The sequence below is a fragment of the Chaetodon trifascialis genome, chromosome 10 (genome assembly GCF_039877785.1).
Source record: "Chaetodon trifascialis isolate fChaTrf1 chromosome 10, fChaTrf1.hap1, whole genome shotgun sequence".
NCBI lineage: Eukaryota > Metazoa > Chordata > Actinopteri > Chaetodontiformes > Chaetodontidae > Chaetodon > Chaetodon trifascialis.
In genome coordinates, this window is record NC_092065.1 from 22,952,832 (window position 1) to 22,967,636 (window position 14,805).

At 43.0% G+C, this 14,805-nt stretch overlaps 1 protein-coding gene across 2 annotated transcripts; it reads left to right on the forward strand.

Moving 5' to 3' along the window:
* The first annotated feature begins 3,147 nt into the window (after positions 1–3,147).
* On the forward strand, positions 3,148–12,573 carry det1 (DET1 partner of COP1 E3 ubiquitin ligase). 2 transcript variants are annotated; one of them, XM_070972228.1, is made up of 9 exons: positions 3,148–3,257; positions 4,390–4,747; positions 4,848–5,114; positions 5,237–5,449; positions 5,827–6,050; positions 7,761–7,890; positions 9,976–10,166; positions 11,144–11,335; positions 11,708–12,572. In XM_070972228.1, the coding sequence occupies exons 2-9, from the start codon at positions 4,499–4,501 to the stop codon at positions 11,895–11,897; spliced, it is 1,656 nt and encodes a 551-aa protein (XP_070828329.1). In that variant the 5' UTR covers positions 3,148–3,257; positions 4,390–4,498; the 3' UTR covers positions 11,898–12,572. The 2 variants fall into 2 exon arrangements, with proteins under 2 accessions (XP_070828329.1, XP_070828328.1); XM_070972227.1 differs by having other exon boundaries at positions 3,153–3,457; positions 11,708–12,573.
* The last annotated feature ends 2,232 nt before the right edge of the window (positions 12,574–14,805 follow it).

Below are 14,805 nucleotides of genomic sequence, written 5' to 3' on the forward strand. Positions count from 1 at the left end.
AGGTATATAGGGACAGTGTGTGTATTGAATTGTCTTCGTGAATGTGTATTTGTACACAGTGATTCTCATATATTTCGATGTAAGTTTCATTGAGTGTTTAGATTGTTTGTCAGTTCTTTCACATGAATATGTTTTTTCAACACTGTGCACCCATTTATCTTTTCCCACAACGAGGTTTGTGTAAAGTGTGATGTGACAATAAATGTGATTTTTATAGATTTGATCTGATTCAGGTTGGTTGGATCTGATTTAATTCGGCCTGAGACCCCTTCTGGTGGGCCCAAACCTCAATTTTTATATGCCATGTAGGGAATTTTGTTTTGTCACAATTCAAGCTCAGCACTAAAACACATGAAGGGTGAACTACAACTCAATGTTGTACTGTGATTAAGTACAAATTTGAGGTACTGTGGTTGTCTACTTTATAGTTTTCACTCCACTACATTTACCTGCTGGCTTCAGTTATTAGATTTAGGTTAATATTTTCCATACAAAACAAAGATAGTCTATAAAACATGATGCATTCTTACGGAAACTACCCAGCAGTATATAAAATGATTTTGATTAGCTCCATCTTGACCAACAGTGAAATGTCACTTAGAAATTCATACATCAGTAATAATAATCCCATTGCATGAAATAGCACTGACTGACTATGAAATTATATATATTTATATATAAGCGATAGAGTAAGTAATAGTGGTATATAATCAACAATGTGTGAGCAAAGTGTCGTGATGGGTGTACATTTACTTAAGTGGTATTTTCAATGCAGGAATTTATTTTTATATTACAGTACTGCTACTTTTACTTAAGTAAACAATCTGCAGAATCTACTTCTGTTTAGAAATCATCAAATGTTTCAATAGCACTTCAGAGGGCCTTCAGTAGGACAATTAGGGCTTTTTCATTGACTGCAATGCATGCAGCCTTTGACTTGCGTGTAATACTAACATCAGAGGGTCCAGATTTGGGCCCCTGGACCTGTATCCTGCGCGCCTGTTCATATATCTGTCCATGCAGGAGACAGAGAAAAGTGCAGCCTGCAGCTGCATCCTCCCATCTCTCCCGTTCCACCTCTTTCACAGTCCGGCAGTTCACACTTTGCGGAGCTGAGGAGACTGTGGCAAACTGTCCGGCCATAATGCATTTGTGATCACTGTAATTTCTCAGAAAAAAAGCAGAAATCATCCACTGTCACAAAAGACACGAAAAGTTCATGCTGCATAGGGATTGGAAAGTTACAGTGTTAAAATGTCCTATTGTGCTCTGAAATTAGGCTGGATCGAAAAGTTAAAAGCTTTTGTTAAATGCCAAACACAACTGTCTGAGTAAAAAAGATTGAAGAAATGGTAAAACAATGTATTTCTATTTGCTCCCCATGCTTTGAATAACCTTTTCTAAGTGCCTTTTATATAGGAGTTTTATCAAGTCAATGAATTTGCTCTATACTTTTCATCCAGACGTCCTTTAATGCAAATGCTCTTTTAGACATTTCTGTTCGTTATAATGATGATAATAACGGCAATTCCAGACTTTGCACTCTGTTCGGCTCCATTATTAACTGTTCCAAAACAGGGTGTCAGCGAGCCTTACTCTTTGGAGAAATAGACGTGAACAAGAGCAGGAAGAATAGACAGTTTGGGCTGTGAAAAGCACGGAAGGATACAAAAAAATGATCTTAAATAAGCACCGTGTCTTCTGGCAGATAGGCTAAAAAGTGTATAAAAACACTCAGATGTAGACTCTCCATCTCCTCTCTGCTTCATGGGCTGATGCTAAAAGCTGAGGCGAGGGTCCTGCCTAGTGTGCAGTTTATTAGCTATTTATTAGAAAATTACAGAAGAACAACCAGAGGATAGCACATAGTTTGGATTTTGAACTACTTTTGTGTGGGTTATTGTAGCACACAAACATCTGGAAGTGCACATGCATGTACACACACACTAAATTTTGAGGCACAGGCTCAACATGTGAAGACAGGCACCACTCAAACACATGCACAAATGCACACAAACGTCATGCAGAGACACACGCGCACACACACATCTTGAACCACAGGTTTAATCAGGCATAGTTGAAAAGGAAAATGCCATTAGATTTTAAATTGGATAATTTCACATCCTTCCCTCCATTCATTTCTTCATTTTTCTTTTCAAGCCGGTCTTTTATGCCCACTACATGTGCTTTTATGGAAAATTACAACATTTAAACCAGACTCTTTGGTCAGGGATAATTACACAAAGAACCATTAGCAGTCTTCCAAGACCAGTGTTCTATGAGGATTTTTCTTCTTCTTTTTACAATGCTGTTCTCAATCTGTAAGAACATGCTTCATAAGAGAGAGGATAATTATAATTTAATTATCTGTCATTATGGGGAGCAGAATGCAGGTCATCTTGGTTCACTTACGCTACATGCTGTTATAAACAAATCAATTAAAGGAAATAGGCTAAACAAATGAGACAGTTACATACGTGCTGTAGGTACAGTGGCCAATGGTCTGTTGTTTTGCCCCTGCCAATTTAGGGGAAGCGATTATAATCATGTTCAAAGTTTGCTGGAGCACTTGTACTCCTCACCTGCAAACCCACCTACTGATCAGTAAATTGGCACTTGACTAAAAGCAGCAGGTGTATGCTTGGCTCATGTGAAGCCACTATAAGTGCTACCTGAAAGTACAGTTCATTGTGGTTACTTGCTTGAAATTGCATGCAGTTAAATTTTGCACAGGGATGCTCAGAAATATCCTTATGGTCTATTAGTTTCAATACATTTGGAGTTACTTGTGTGCATAATAGAATACACAGGTTGAAAAAAATGTTTATACTAACCAAATGCTTATGTACTCTTCCACCCATTATTACTTTAATGTATTTTGAATATCAATGCAATGCATACTTTCAAAATACCTCCATACTCGTCTAACACAAGTGTTGGGTGTGTTGTACTGTATTGTAACCATTATGTATAACAGTCCCGTGTTACTTTGATGCCACCACATGTGGGCTCAGTTATAATTAACAATGCACATTACTGTACGTGATTTTGGTTGCTGACATATAAGGTTGCAATGCCATTTTCCACCTGAGGGGAAGTGTTGGCGCTGTTTAAAACAGCTCTGGTCTGTACTTCAGTCCTATCTTCGTCTTCTTCTTCTGCGGTTCCTCCGCGGCTTACTCACAACAAACATAGCGGCTTTTTGACACTTGATGTTACATGCTCCAGGCAGTCGGACATTTGGAAAATTATGATAGGTTAGAGTTACATTTACACGTTGTAAAAGAAGCGAAGCTTGACGTTTTCCACTAGCGTAATGTAGCAGCTAGCGGCCGGTTGCTAAGTGTAAGTTGTCGAGCTCGTCAGCCAAAGTTGTGTTCTTGCTAACATAACGAGCCGAACTCGGACGACCGAGAAGCTTCCCAGTCGCAGGCTGCTTTGCCTTTAATAGCAGCATGTGAGTAACAGCTATTGTGTTGATTTAAGAGTGATTTAACTTAACTACCACTCGCTGCTCTTACTTGTCGAGCTGGTTGCGGTCGTGAGACACGTTGTAGACCGGTGTCGTCAGACTTCCAGGGCTCAGAGTCAGAGCAGGAGGATGCCCTTCTGCTCCTGCTGCGGTGTGATTATTTACATGTGTGTTTTGTTTTTCTGCTCCTTTATCTCCACACATGACTCCACGAAAGGCCACTGAACAATACTGTGTATGTATGGCTCTGGAGGAGCTTTCTGAAGTGTGTAAAATGACCCTGATGATGTCATCGGGTCATCTCGGCTTGGCTGTCCTCATGTCTAACAGAGCGCCTGCATTGAAAACTGGGGACGGAAATTTTGAAAGACAGTGGCATTTTCCAGGCTGGGCAGTTTTAATGGAAGCCGCTGAGACGTTGCATTATGGGAAATGTAGGATCAAGTATTTATGGAGCTTGACTGGAAGTCAGGACGTCTAAACACCTGGTGCTTCAGCTTTGATTATCCCTTCCCTCTCACAAGTCCTCACCTTCATGGACGTGATGTGATACTAAATTGTTGGAGTACTGTGTGAGATATCCATTGCGGTCTTCTCTGGTCCACATTAATTAGGATTTGGTCATTTTATATGTATACTCTGTTATATTGAGCAAAGCTTACACAGGCTTTACTTAGCATTTATATTTATCATTTTCAGTGACATGAGAAAAGCAAGCATCCCTTCACATTTCTGCAATTGTAAAAGGCAAATGTTCTGTAGTTTTACTTGACGAGTGGCTTGAAATGGTGCATCTGTTATCAAAACTTAAATTTATAACTGCCTTTATGTCAACTGATTGATTGCTCATTTAATAATTTCAGTGCTACAACTTTTAGTTTTATGAAAAAAACTAATCCCTGCTCACTTTCTCCCAGAAAACAAAGGTGCAACAGGACTGTTTCGTGATGTAGTCGTCGCACGGTACTGCCCACTTTCCTGACTACCACCTGAGGAGGAGTTTGAGATCATTCTCTAATCACAGCGATGGACGAGGACACTCCAACCCTGAAGCCCCGACGGATTCAGAATCAAAACGTGGTTCATCGTCTTGAGCGGCGCAGGATCTGTTCGGGCCGACCCGGAGCTCACTGGTACAGAGTACGCTGCTTCCACCAGAACCTTTTCCCCAACTTTACTGTGGTCAATGTGGAGAAGCCTCCCTGCTTCCTCAGAAAGTTCTCTCCAGACGGACGCTGCTTCATCGCCTTCTCTTCTGACCAGACTTCTCTGGAGGTAAGAAGACAGAAACCTTGTTTTTTCCCCTCATATTTTCCCTCTAAACATTCCCGCCTTAAATACCACATAGTGTCTAATCCCAGTGTTCCTCCTACAGATATATGAATACCAAGGCTGTCAGGCGGCTCAGGACCTGCTGAGAGGCCAAGAGGGAGAGACTCTTCTAACAGCCAATGACCAGCGTTCCCTCAACATCCGAGGCCGCCTGTTTGAGCGCTTTTTCTCCTTGCTTCACGTCACTAACGTGGCCTCAAATGGAGAACACCTCAATCGAGAGTGCAGCCTCTTCACAGACGACTGCCGCTATGTCATCGTTGGGTCAGCCGTGTACGTCCCCGAGGAGCCGCCACCTTACTTCTTTGAGGTAACTACGGCATCAAACCTGCTGCATATTAATAAGGAAACTCAAAAACTACCATGTGTTTAAAAATACTTCAATAGTTTGGCTCAGACTGCTCCCTCCATCCATATTTCATCTTCCTCCAGGTATACCGGAACAACGAATCTGTGACTCCAAACCCCCGGTCTCCTCTAGAGGACTACTCCCTCCACATTATTGACCTCCACACTGGAAGGCTGTGTGACACCAGGTCCTTTAAGTGTGACAAGATCATCCTGTCCCACAACCAGGGCCTCTACCTCTACAGGAACATCCTGGCTGTGCTGTCCGTTCAGCAGCAGACAATACATGTGTTTCAGGTGAGCAAAGTCACCATTTAAAATGTAAATCTGCACTCAACCACTTCAGTGCATATTGCACTACTTGGGACACACCAGTGAGTATAGTTACATTTGACAGCTATTAACTTGTCGATAGCAGTGCCGCAGCAGTTTTTTTGCACCATGCAGTTCAGTGTGTGGTCTGATGCGAGAGGTAACGTACCTGTGACTTCCAGGTTAGCACCGATCAGGTTTGAAAAATGTTCTGATCTTTATGTATGTATGTGTGTATAATTTTACTCAGTTTTCTATTTAATCCTGCCTAGTTTGGCAACCTGCTGCTGCTGAAAGAGCAGCAGATTAAAGCCCCCAAGTTTCACCTGTTTTTATCTTCCATCATTTTTCTTTCCTCCCAGGTCACTCCAGAGGGAACGTTTCTAGATGTCAGGACTATTGGGCGGTTCTGTTACGAGGACGACCTCCTTACTCTTTCAGCAGTTTACACTGAGGCTCAGGCCGAGAGTCAGCCGGGCTTCCCTCGTCTGTACACTGACAAAACCATCAACTCCCTCAAGCACAGGCTGCTGGTCTACCTCTGGAGGAGGGCTGAGCAGGACGGCAGCGCCACCGCCAAGAGGAGGTATGCCATAGTACTGTCGTGCTTACAGTTTCAGTTGTTGTCTCACTTTCATCCAGCTATTTTTCGCCTCTTACCCTGGGCCAAGTCACATGGTGTTCAGACACTTCAGATATAACTCTGAAATGAATTAATAAATTCATCCAATTTTGAGTCAAACCAGGAGAAAGAATGAAAGGCCTTCTTTTTTATCTGTGCTGTGTCTAACCCTTTTTCAACCGAGAAGTTCAAGGAACTGTTGCGCATTCCTGTTTGTCCTTTCCATTCCTGTTCCACATCTCAAGAACCGTCGTTTGTTCTCTCATCGCTGCTCTTTCTCTCGCTCTCTCCTTCACTCAGAGCTTTCTCGACTGCAGCTTCCTCTCTCTCTCCTTTGCTCACGCTCTCTTTCTCTTTATCTGCGTCTTTCCCAAACGAGTCAGAAAGCCTAATTTTACTGGAATAGTTCCTTGTTTTGTGAATTAAATGGTTCACGAGCTGTAGTTGCTGCTGTGTTTGTTTGGCCAGTCATCCATGGTCAGCCCCACAAACTTCACCTTCATAGTTTCTGAACTGTCAGAAAGTACTGCCTCCAGACCAGGAGCTTTTTTGAACATCTGGAACTATCATACAGGAACTGCAGTTAGTCCCTGGTTCCTCTGGTCGAAACAGAGATTTAGCTCCTCAAACGGTTCCTGGTCCCCTGAGAAAGTTCCTTTAGTGGAAACAGTCCATATGTGACAGCTGTATACTATAAATAAAACAAAACAAATATATAGTAAGTACACAGTGTGTTCATGAACAAAGTAGTGTGACTGCCACGTCATTAGGATACTTTAATCTAAAGTACTTGTGGTTTTATGAGGTGGTACTTAGAATATTGTATAAAATCATAACAGCTAAAACAAAATAAAACCTAAACAATTGTAATTGTGTAGGTGATTTTAGAAACTAGGTGGAACCCTACAGGAGTATATGATGACCCTGTTAGTCTGTTTTCTCACTTTGGAGAAAACAAAAGTTCAGGCGTCAGACATTAGTTCATTACTACACAACTGAGACCCTGCCTGCCACAATTACTGCTTAAGAAGTAATTAACAAATTTTTCCTGTTAATTTGTCTCAAGGGTTTTAAAAAGCCGGCCAATTTGTTTCTAAACGCTTCAAAAACAGCATCTTAAAAATCTACATCTAACTGAAAAGTACTTTGCCAGCAGAGTCAAACTGTAAACGAGATATTCAACTTTCATTTCAGTCGAACACGTTCTCTGCTCCAAATACTTGTGTTTGTTTCCAGGGATTGTATTGTGGTGATAAAGTGCGTCCATGAAAGGATATGAGTTAACAGCTAATACCAATTTCTCCTTGGCACTGAGGAGCTGTACAACAGAGCATGCAGCCTTGATTGGTCTGTGGTGTGATGACAAGCGTAAAAGTCTCCTGAGAACATTGCTCAAGACTTTCTGTGCCTACTCATTTCCAAAGAGCAATGGTCAATGAGAAGACTCCCACTCTCAACTGACCAGTGCTGCGGCTACATCAGTCAGTCAGGGACAGACTGTGGCGTTTATAGGGCTGACCCCGCTTTGCTGCACTCAAGCCAAATATCTACAAATATTTAGCCACACTGCTTTGAAAGCGAATAAAACGTCGGCTGCGCCGCTGTGCCGCCTCGACATCGCACTGATTCATTTAGCGATCTCTTCAGTTCACCCAGCTCTTGTTTTTCTGTCAGATTCTTCCAGTTCTTTGATCAGCTGAGGAGGCTGAGGATGTGGAAGATGCAGTTGTTGGATGAGCATCACCTGTTCATTAAATACACCAGCGAAGATGTGGTCACGCTCAGAGTCACTGACCCCTCACAGGTAGGAACAGCAACACACACACACACACACACACACACACACACACACACACACACACACACACACACACACACACACACACACACACACACACCTGTTCTGAATTCCTCCCAGCGTTCTCTTTGTTGCTCTCTTCGTCCTCTCCGTGTCTTTTCTTGTCCGCGGTGCATAACAGGGATTCCTCCTTCAGGTCTCCTAGGACACATTTCTCCTCGTGATTCTCGTCGGGGCTGTGATCCATTCATGCCGACAACAAATAGATCTAATTAATGTATGTGTTATTTACATGAAATCTCAGCCCTCTAACGTCCTTTCTGATCAGCAAGTTTCCTCTCACCAAGGAAGAATATATAAACAATCTCATATTCATTATAAATCTACATAGAAGCCAAACCATGGAATGCTAACGTTCACTATGATGAATATCTCCCTGTTCCTTACGGTGGGGCTGTACCGTGCGTCAATTTCTGTCGCATTTGCTACTAAAAATCATTCTGTGCGAAGAGAAATATGCTTCCACTAGCACAAGTGCGACAGTGTTGCGCTGGTATCATGTCTTTAAAAAAAAAAATAGTGGGGAAAATTAGGCTATATTACTGTCTCTTGTCCTATTCGTCATTTGTTGGAAGAATGCTTCATGGGAGTTGTAGTTCTAAGTGTGTACCGTCTTTCCCAATCCAAATACAGAATAACTACATTTCTGGGTAAATGTTCCCGCCCTCGCTGATCTGTGCCGGGAAACTGTGACTTTTGTATCATTTTTGTGACAAACCAACCGCAACAGCTAAGAATAACAAGAAGACTCGAGCCCAGCACAGACAGTTCACTGATGCGCATTGAAAATATAACACTCTTGATTTTTCATGTTTGAAATTTTGCTGTCAATTGATCAAAATATTTTATCGCGATTAATCGCACATTTTCATCTATTCTAAATGTCCCTTGAATCATCATTTTAATACTGTTGTCAACATGGAAAAGTGGATAGGCTTTCTTTGTGCAAATGTTTTTTAATTGAAAACAACAACATGTAGTGTTATATTTCACACTTACATTCTCACTTTGAGCAGTCATTCACATTTGAATGAATCAGATCTCACATAATTTAACACTGTCAATAAACAGATGACAAAAAAATAAATACTTCTGTAAACTAGGACTCAGGCTATAGTGCAGTTAATGGCTTAAACTTTCCTTTCTTACGTAACAGCATCCATACGCCTCTGTTGAAAGCCATCCATTGTTGCCTCGTTTTGACAAGGAGGCGGCGGAGAATTCACATTTGCCGTGTGTTTGGCCATCAAGTGGTATTTCAGACTGGATGTGCTACGTTGATAATTCAGTTCACACCTACAATACACACAGATAACTTTGGTCTTGTCAGTCGACCCATCTGACAACTTTTTGAAACTAAACTTTCCATTCAGAATCTTGTTCGCATCCATTTCGGCGTTTCGCGCTTGACATCCACACAAACCGGTAGCCTACTTTTTTACAGCTAGCGAGCAGGCAAGACCAAAACGTTTGTGCCGCGTGCCTATTGTTTTATTTCCGGTTTATAACCGGATCCTGTAGTTTTTCTTACGTTACTAGCAGTGGCCACATCTTGTAAAAAACTTCAAGTTCACTAGGTCACAAAGAGCGTTAATCTCGCGATAAAAAAATGACGCAGTTATAATTGATTTGCGTTAACGTGTTAATAACGCAATATTTTTGACAGCACTAGTTTAAAAATGATTCAATTCATCCTGTTGTGTTCAGGTGGAGGAAAAATGAGGCTAAAGAATCAGTTGAATTGTTGTTCAACATTGTTAGAATTTCTTATCAGTATCAAATTAATTTAGCCAATAAACACGTTAACTAACTGTCCAGCTGTGTGTGCTACCAAATTTTTCTTTGTGCTACTAAAATTTTGTGCTACCACCTAAAAAAAGTAAGCGTACAGCCCTGCCTTACGGTCCTTGGTATTTCACTCTTGAAGACCAGGGTGGATTGTGTCCAAAAAAACATAACTACAGGTAAAAAATACTACACAATCTTTCGTCTTTTCCAAACCGTCACCCTCTCCCTCGCATTCTGTCACAGCCGTCGTTCTTCGTCGTGTACAACATGGTGTCTACAGAGGTGCTGGCCGTCTTTGAGAACACCTCCGACCAGCTGCTGGAGCTGTTTGAGAATTTCTGCGACCTGTTCAGAAACGCTACGCTGCACAGCCAGGCCGTCCAGTTCCCCTGCTCCGCCTCATCCAACAACTACGCGCGGCAGGTCCAGAGAAGGTACCAAGGAGAGAAATGTCCCGTAATTGAATTGAAATAACAAATATTTTCCTTCCAAAATTGAATATATTTCATTTTGGATGTACTGTGCTGGCAGGCTGCTGGGTCCAGGGGTCTTTTCTGAGTGAAATATAAAACTGCACCTGATGTTGTGCAGCCAAATGTCAGGGAGGATTTGAAGATGGTGGTTAGGAAGGGAACCAGATCAGCAGCAATCGCCTGGAGGAGGAGGAAGGAGGTTTAGGACTTAATCTGGATATAGAAAAGAGACATTAAGACAGTCAGCGTGGCTGGAGGAGTTCTGATTGAATTTGGCGGTTCAACTCGCCAGCACAGGTGACAAAATCCTCTGTGGAAGTTAAAGAGGGAGGACCAGACAGAGGGGGGGGATTCAGGAAGGAGGAGAAGATAAAGGATAGTTTGAGCGAGGAGAAGAGCTTATAATAGGATTTTAGACTAGTGAAAATTGATGTCTGGAAGAAGGAGAGGAGAAATTGAAAGCTTGCGAGCGCACTCAGCAAAACAGATTCGTACCACTTAACAGCTGGGTAGCATAAGCCCAGTTCACAGGGTTTTAGACGGCCACAAACAGAGAAGAGACCAGCGGGTCTGCAAGAATGGAGCACAAAACAAGTTGGGAGGAAAGACTGAAAATATGGATGGAGAGCTTAAAGGGTTGTAAAGTAAGGAGGGAATGGAGGGGGGGATGTGAGAGCACAGAGTCACTGCTGAGTGTTGCATCTAATGGAGGCTTTGAGCTGTTATTCGCCAAAGCAAAACAACTATGGTGGAAACAAGGCTGCTCGCCCCTTTCAAAACATCAAACTAAGAAGAATTGAGACCTCCGGATCATAGAAGCACTTCTTTCGGAAGTCATGGGGTTTTACGTGCCGACCGCAGCGCCGAAAGAGAGTAATGAAGCTACCTGTTGCTGTCTGACGTTATCGTGCTCATATCCCTGTCTGTGTGTGCCTCAGATTCAAAGACACCATAGTGAACGCCAAATATGGCGGCCACACCGAGGCGGTACGCCGGCTGCTGGGCCAGCTGCCTATCAGCGCCCAGTCCTACAGCAGCAGTCCTTACCTTGACCTCTCCCTCTTCAGCTATGATGACAAGTGGGTGTCGGTGATGGAGAGACCCAAGACCTGCGGAGACCACCCCATCAGGTACCGGCTCCATCAGGGTGAACGGACGTCCTGTCAGATCACATTAATCACATCATCGATAGAAGTCTGTGAATGATACAGTACAACAAGGTGTGAGTTCAAGCTCACCATCCATGACTGACTGCAAAGCTCATTCTGAGACACGAAAATGAGCAATTAATTGAAAATGATTGGCAGATTGATGTGGCTTACTGTCTGAGAGCGCCATATGTGTGATGGTACACATGGTGTACATGCTGCATGTATACCATGTGTACCATGTGTTCTTGCCACTATATATAGTACAGTTAATTTATTCATGCAGCAACAGACAGTTCAGACGTGCAACAGCCTGGACTAGAATTAAATTGTGCTTCTGTCTTCACCCACCAGGTTTTACGCTCGGGACTCAGGCCTGCTGAAGTTTAAGATCCAGGCAGGTCTGCTGGGACGGCCGGTGAATCACACCGTGCGACGCCTGGTCGCCTTCACGTTCCACCCCTTCGAGCCCTTTGCCATCTCTGTCCAGCGCACAAATGCAGAGTATGTGGTCAACTTCCACATGAGGCATGTTTGTGCGTGAGGAGCTTGTGTATGTGCGCAACAAAACTCACACTTGGAATCAAATTGCAGGACCGATGGGCTTCTGTTAGCAGTTACTGGTGACAATACAACAAACATGTCCTCCATCAGGAGGCACAAAACTGTTTGTTCAGTTAGTCGCCCTCTCCTCCTCCAGAGAAATCAGCGGTCCTCTCCCTGCATTCTCCTCCTGATGGAAACCACCGTTCCTCTCCTCTTTGCCCCTCCATCACACAGTGGTCACCCCACTTCCACCCCCTTCTCCCCCTTTGCAAGAAAGCAGCAATTCTGCCTTCTCCTTTCGTCTGCACCACTTCGCCTCCTCTTTTGCCCTTCCGCAGAACAAAGAGGGACCTGTAGGGAGGAGAGGCTGGAATAAGTGTAAATGGAGATGTAGCGAGAGTGATTGATGTGCGACGGAGGTGGGAGCCGCAGGTAGCCGGACCTCTTAGAAGGAACCAGAGGTGTTTTCTTTTTCCTACTGTGCACTGAAAGCTGCACATTCATATCCGATTTGCTTATCCAGTTGGTCAGTGACCAGCTGTCCAACAAACTTTCTTCTTTCTCACATGGGGGATGGGGGAAAGAGGTAATTTTATATTATATTGTTTTACACTTTTTTTTTTACACGTCACTGCTTGTATATATTTTATGCCAATAAAATTGTCTAAATTTTGCTCTGTTTATTTTTTGCTATTTTTTACAGAAAGTTGGGGGTTGCAGGGGGATAGGATAGCATTTTACTGTATGCAGGTAGTGTAGAGTAGCTATGGTCCAGCGTTATTTGAAGCTGCCTGAAGGACTGGGAAACGTGGACAGGGAAAAGCTTGGTATTGTTTCTGCTTCCTTCTCCTAAATATTGACCTGTGCATTTTCTCCTATATGTCTGAGAAAACGTTTCCTCATATGCTTGGGTGCATGCCTGTGAGTGAGACAGAGCTTTTGCATGAGCAGGCATGGGTGTTTTTTTTATGCAAATGTGAGTGGGAAACCATTGGATTAGTAAAACAATGGCAAACATTGTTTCATCTGGATGAATCTGCGTTCTGTCATGCAGCAGATTCAGTACTTTTTGCTAATAATACCTTGCCTGTAAACTAATAATCAGTTTCTTAACGAGCTGCACAGACCGTGAATCTCACTCTCAAATTTGCACCGCATTCGGAGCACAGACAAGATGAAGTGCAAGTGTCATCATATTTCATTTGACTACTGATCCCTGCAGTCTGTTCTCCTGCAGTGTAAAGGATCATAACGTTGCTATTTTATATCAGGTCCATCTGTTCTGCAGACTAAAGTGCTGGGCATCTGTTTACATATTAAAGGTGTTATTAAAAACACACAAACCTACAAATATGCAAATGCTCTAACACCCCCACTCCCAACATGAACGCAACATCAATAATACATGAACAGGCACATATGTATGATAAACAGATATAAGGGCAAAAAAAAAAAAAAAGCAAACACCCAAGCAGCTGCAAGAGGTCATGGTGGTATGGAAAGCAGGTGCTGAGGGATTAAGTGTCTCTCTAGCCTCTGGTTACACACTACAGTGGACCTGGGAGGTGCGTGTGTTTGTGAGAGAGACAGACTAACAGGGGTTTTAGGCAGAGGGAGGAAGGTATTTACAGATGGAAAGATGATGGAGGGATGAAAGACTCGGTGAGAGTCAGTGCTGGATGTGAGAAAATAGGACAGAAGGGAGGTAGAGATGTGAGGATCAATGTGATCTGAGAGCAGTGACTGCGTAATGCAGCTGCTTAGTTTTGCATAAGCACAATAAAGACTATCTTGCAGATCAAGGCTTTAAGGAAGCCGTGTTATGTCATTGTCATTATAGTGTGTTTGTGTAAGCTGGTGTGTGACAACATGCTGTGATAATCAACTGCAGTAATTACAAGAAGCACACACAGCAGGCGCGCAGAGTCTTATACAGAGGAGGACATTGTCTGTTGTCCTCCTCTCGCAAACAGATTGCACATAGAAAACAGGAGACATTGTGTACATTTGAGTGCTGGCGAGGAGGCGAGTTAGTGTGTCCTCTCACATGTTCGTGGTTCTGTTCGTTTCAGGCAACGTTTTTTACCCAATCCACGGCTACTAGAGCTGCTGTATTTTCAGTTTTCTGCAGGAAATGTGAGACGTAACTTCCCTTATAGGTAAAGTAAGCAATTATCAGCGTTTCCATTCCCCAACAGATTAAAATCCATCCAGGATGCAGGACACTGTGGAGTTTGTGCTGGCGGTGCAAACGCAGATAATGTATTACTACATGAACCCAATGACACCTAGTACCCAGCACAGTAACAAATATGCTGTATGTGTCTTATTCTTACGAACCAGGTAAACCCAGAGCCTTCTCCCTGACCTTGGTTGCTACGGAAACATAACCGCTCTCTGCTTGGTAACGTAGTCTTTTCTAATTGCTGTTGTCTTGGCAACAGAGCAACCAATGTAATCCAGAAAAGGCCACAATCCTAAGTGTTTCCTGTTGCAGCGCTCATCTTCTCGGAGCAAACGCACACAGACACATCTCCTCGTTTCGACAACAGTCGCCTCCAAGAGCTGTGGTGCGCAGTGTGAGGTTTGGCTGCTCTGTCTCCTCGTTGGAGGACACGCGTGGCAGGACGGACACTGAAATACTCACAGATATGACACCACTTGTGTTTTGTGTTAACCATTACAATTAATTCTCAGTATGTTGTTCAGCTTTCTGAACACAGAGCAATCATCAGATTCTTGATTCTCTGTTATGAGGGGCTGTTGTTTTGTTAGTTCATAGAGCATGAAAATTCAGCCTGTGTCTACTTTCCGAGGTGAAAGGGCTCTTAAAAACACACACACACATGGAAAAAAAATGTTATGACAATATCCTCTTCTATAATAACCAGTTTAGACTCCAGATG

Bases quoted from the DNA above. Each gene is read 5' to 3' on its own strand.
- det1 (XM_070972228.1), top strand. From the start codon at position 4,499: ATGGACGAGGACACTCCAACCCTGAAGCCCCGACGGATTCAGAATCAA. The intron at 5,450-5,826 runs GTGAGCAAAGTC...CTTTCCTCCCAG, and splicing joins AGACAATACATGTGTTTCAG to GTCACTCCAGAGGGAACGTT. The intron at 6,051-7,760 runs GTATGCCATAGT...TTTTTCTGTCAG, and splicing joins AGCGCCACCGCCAAGAGGAG to ATTCTTCCAGTTCTTTGATC.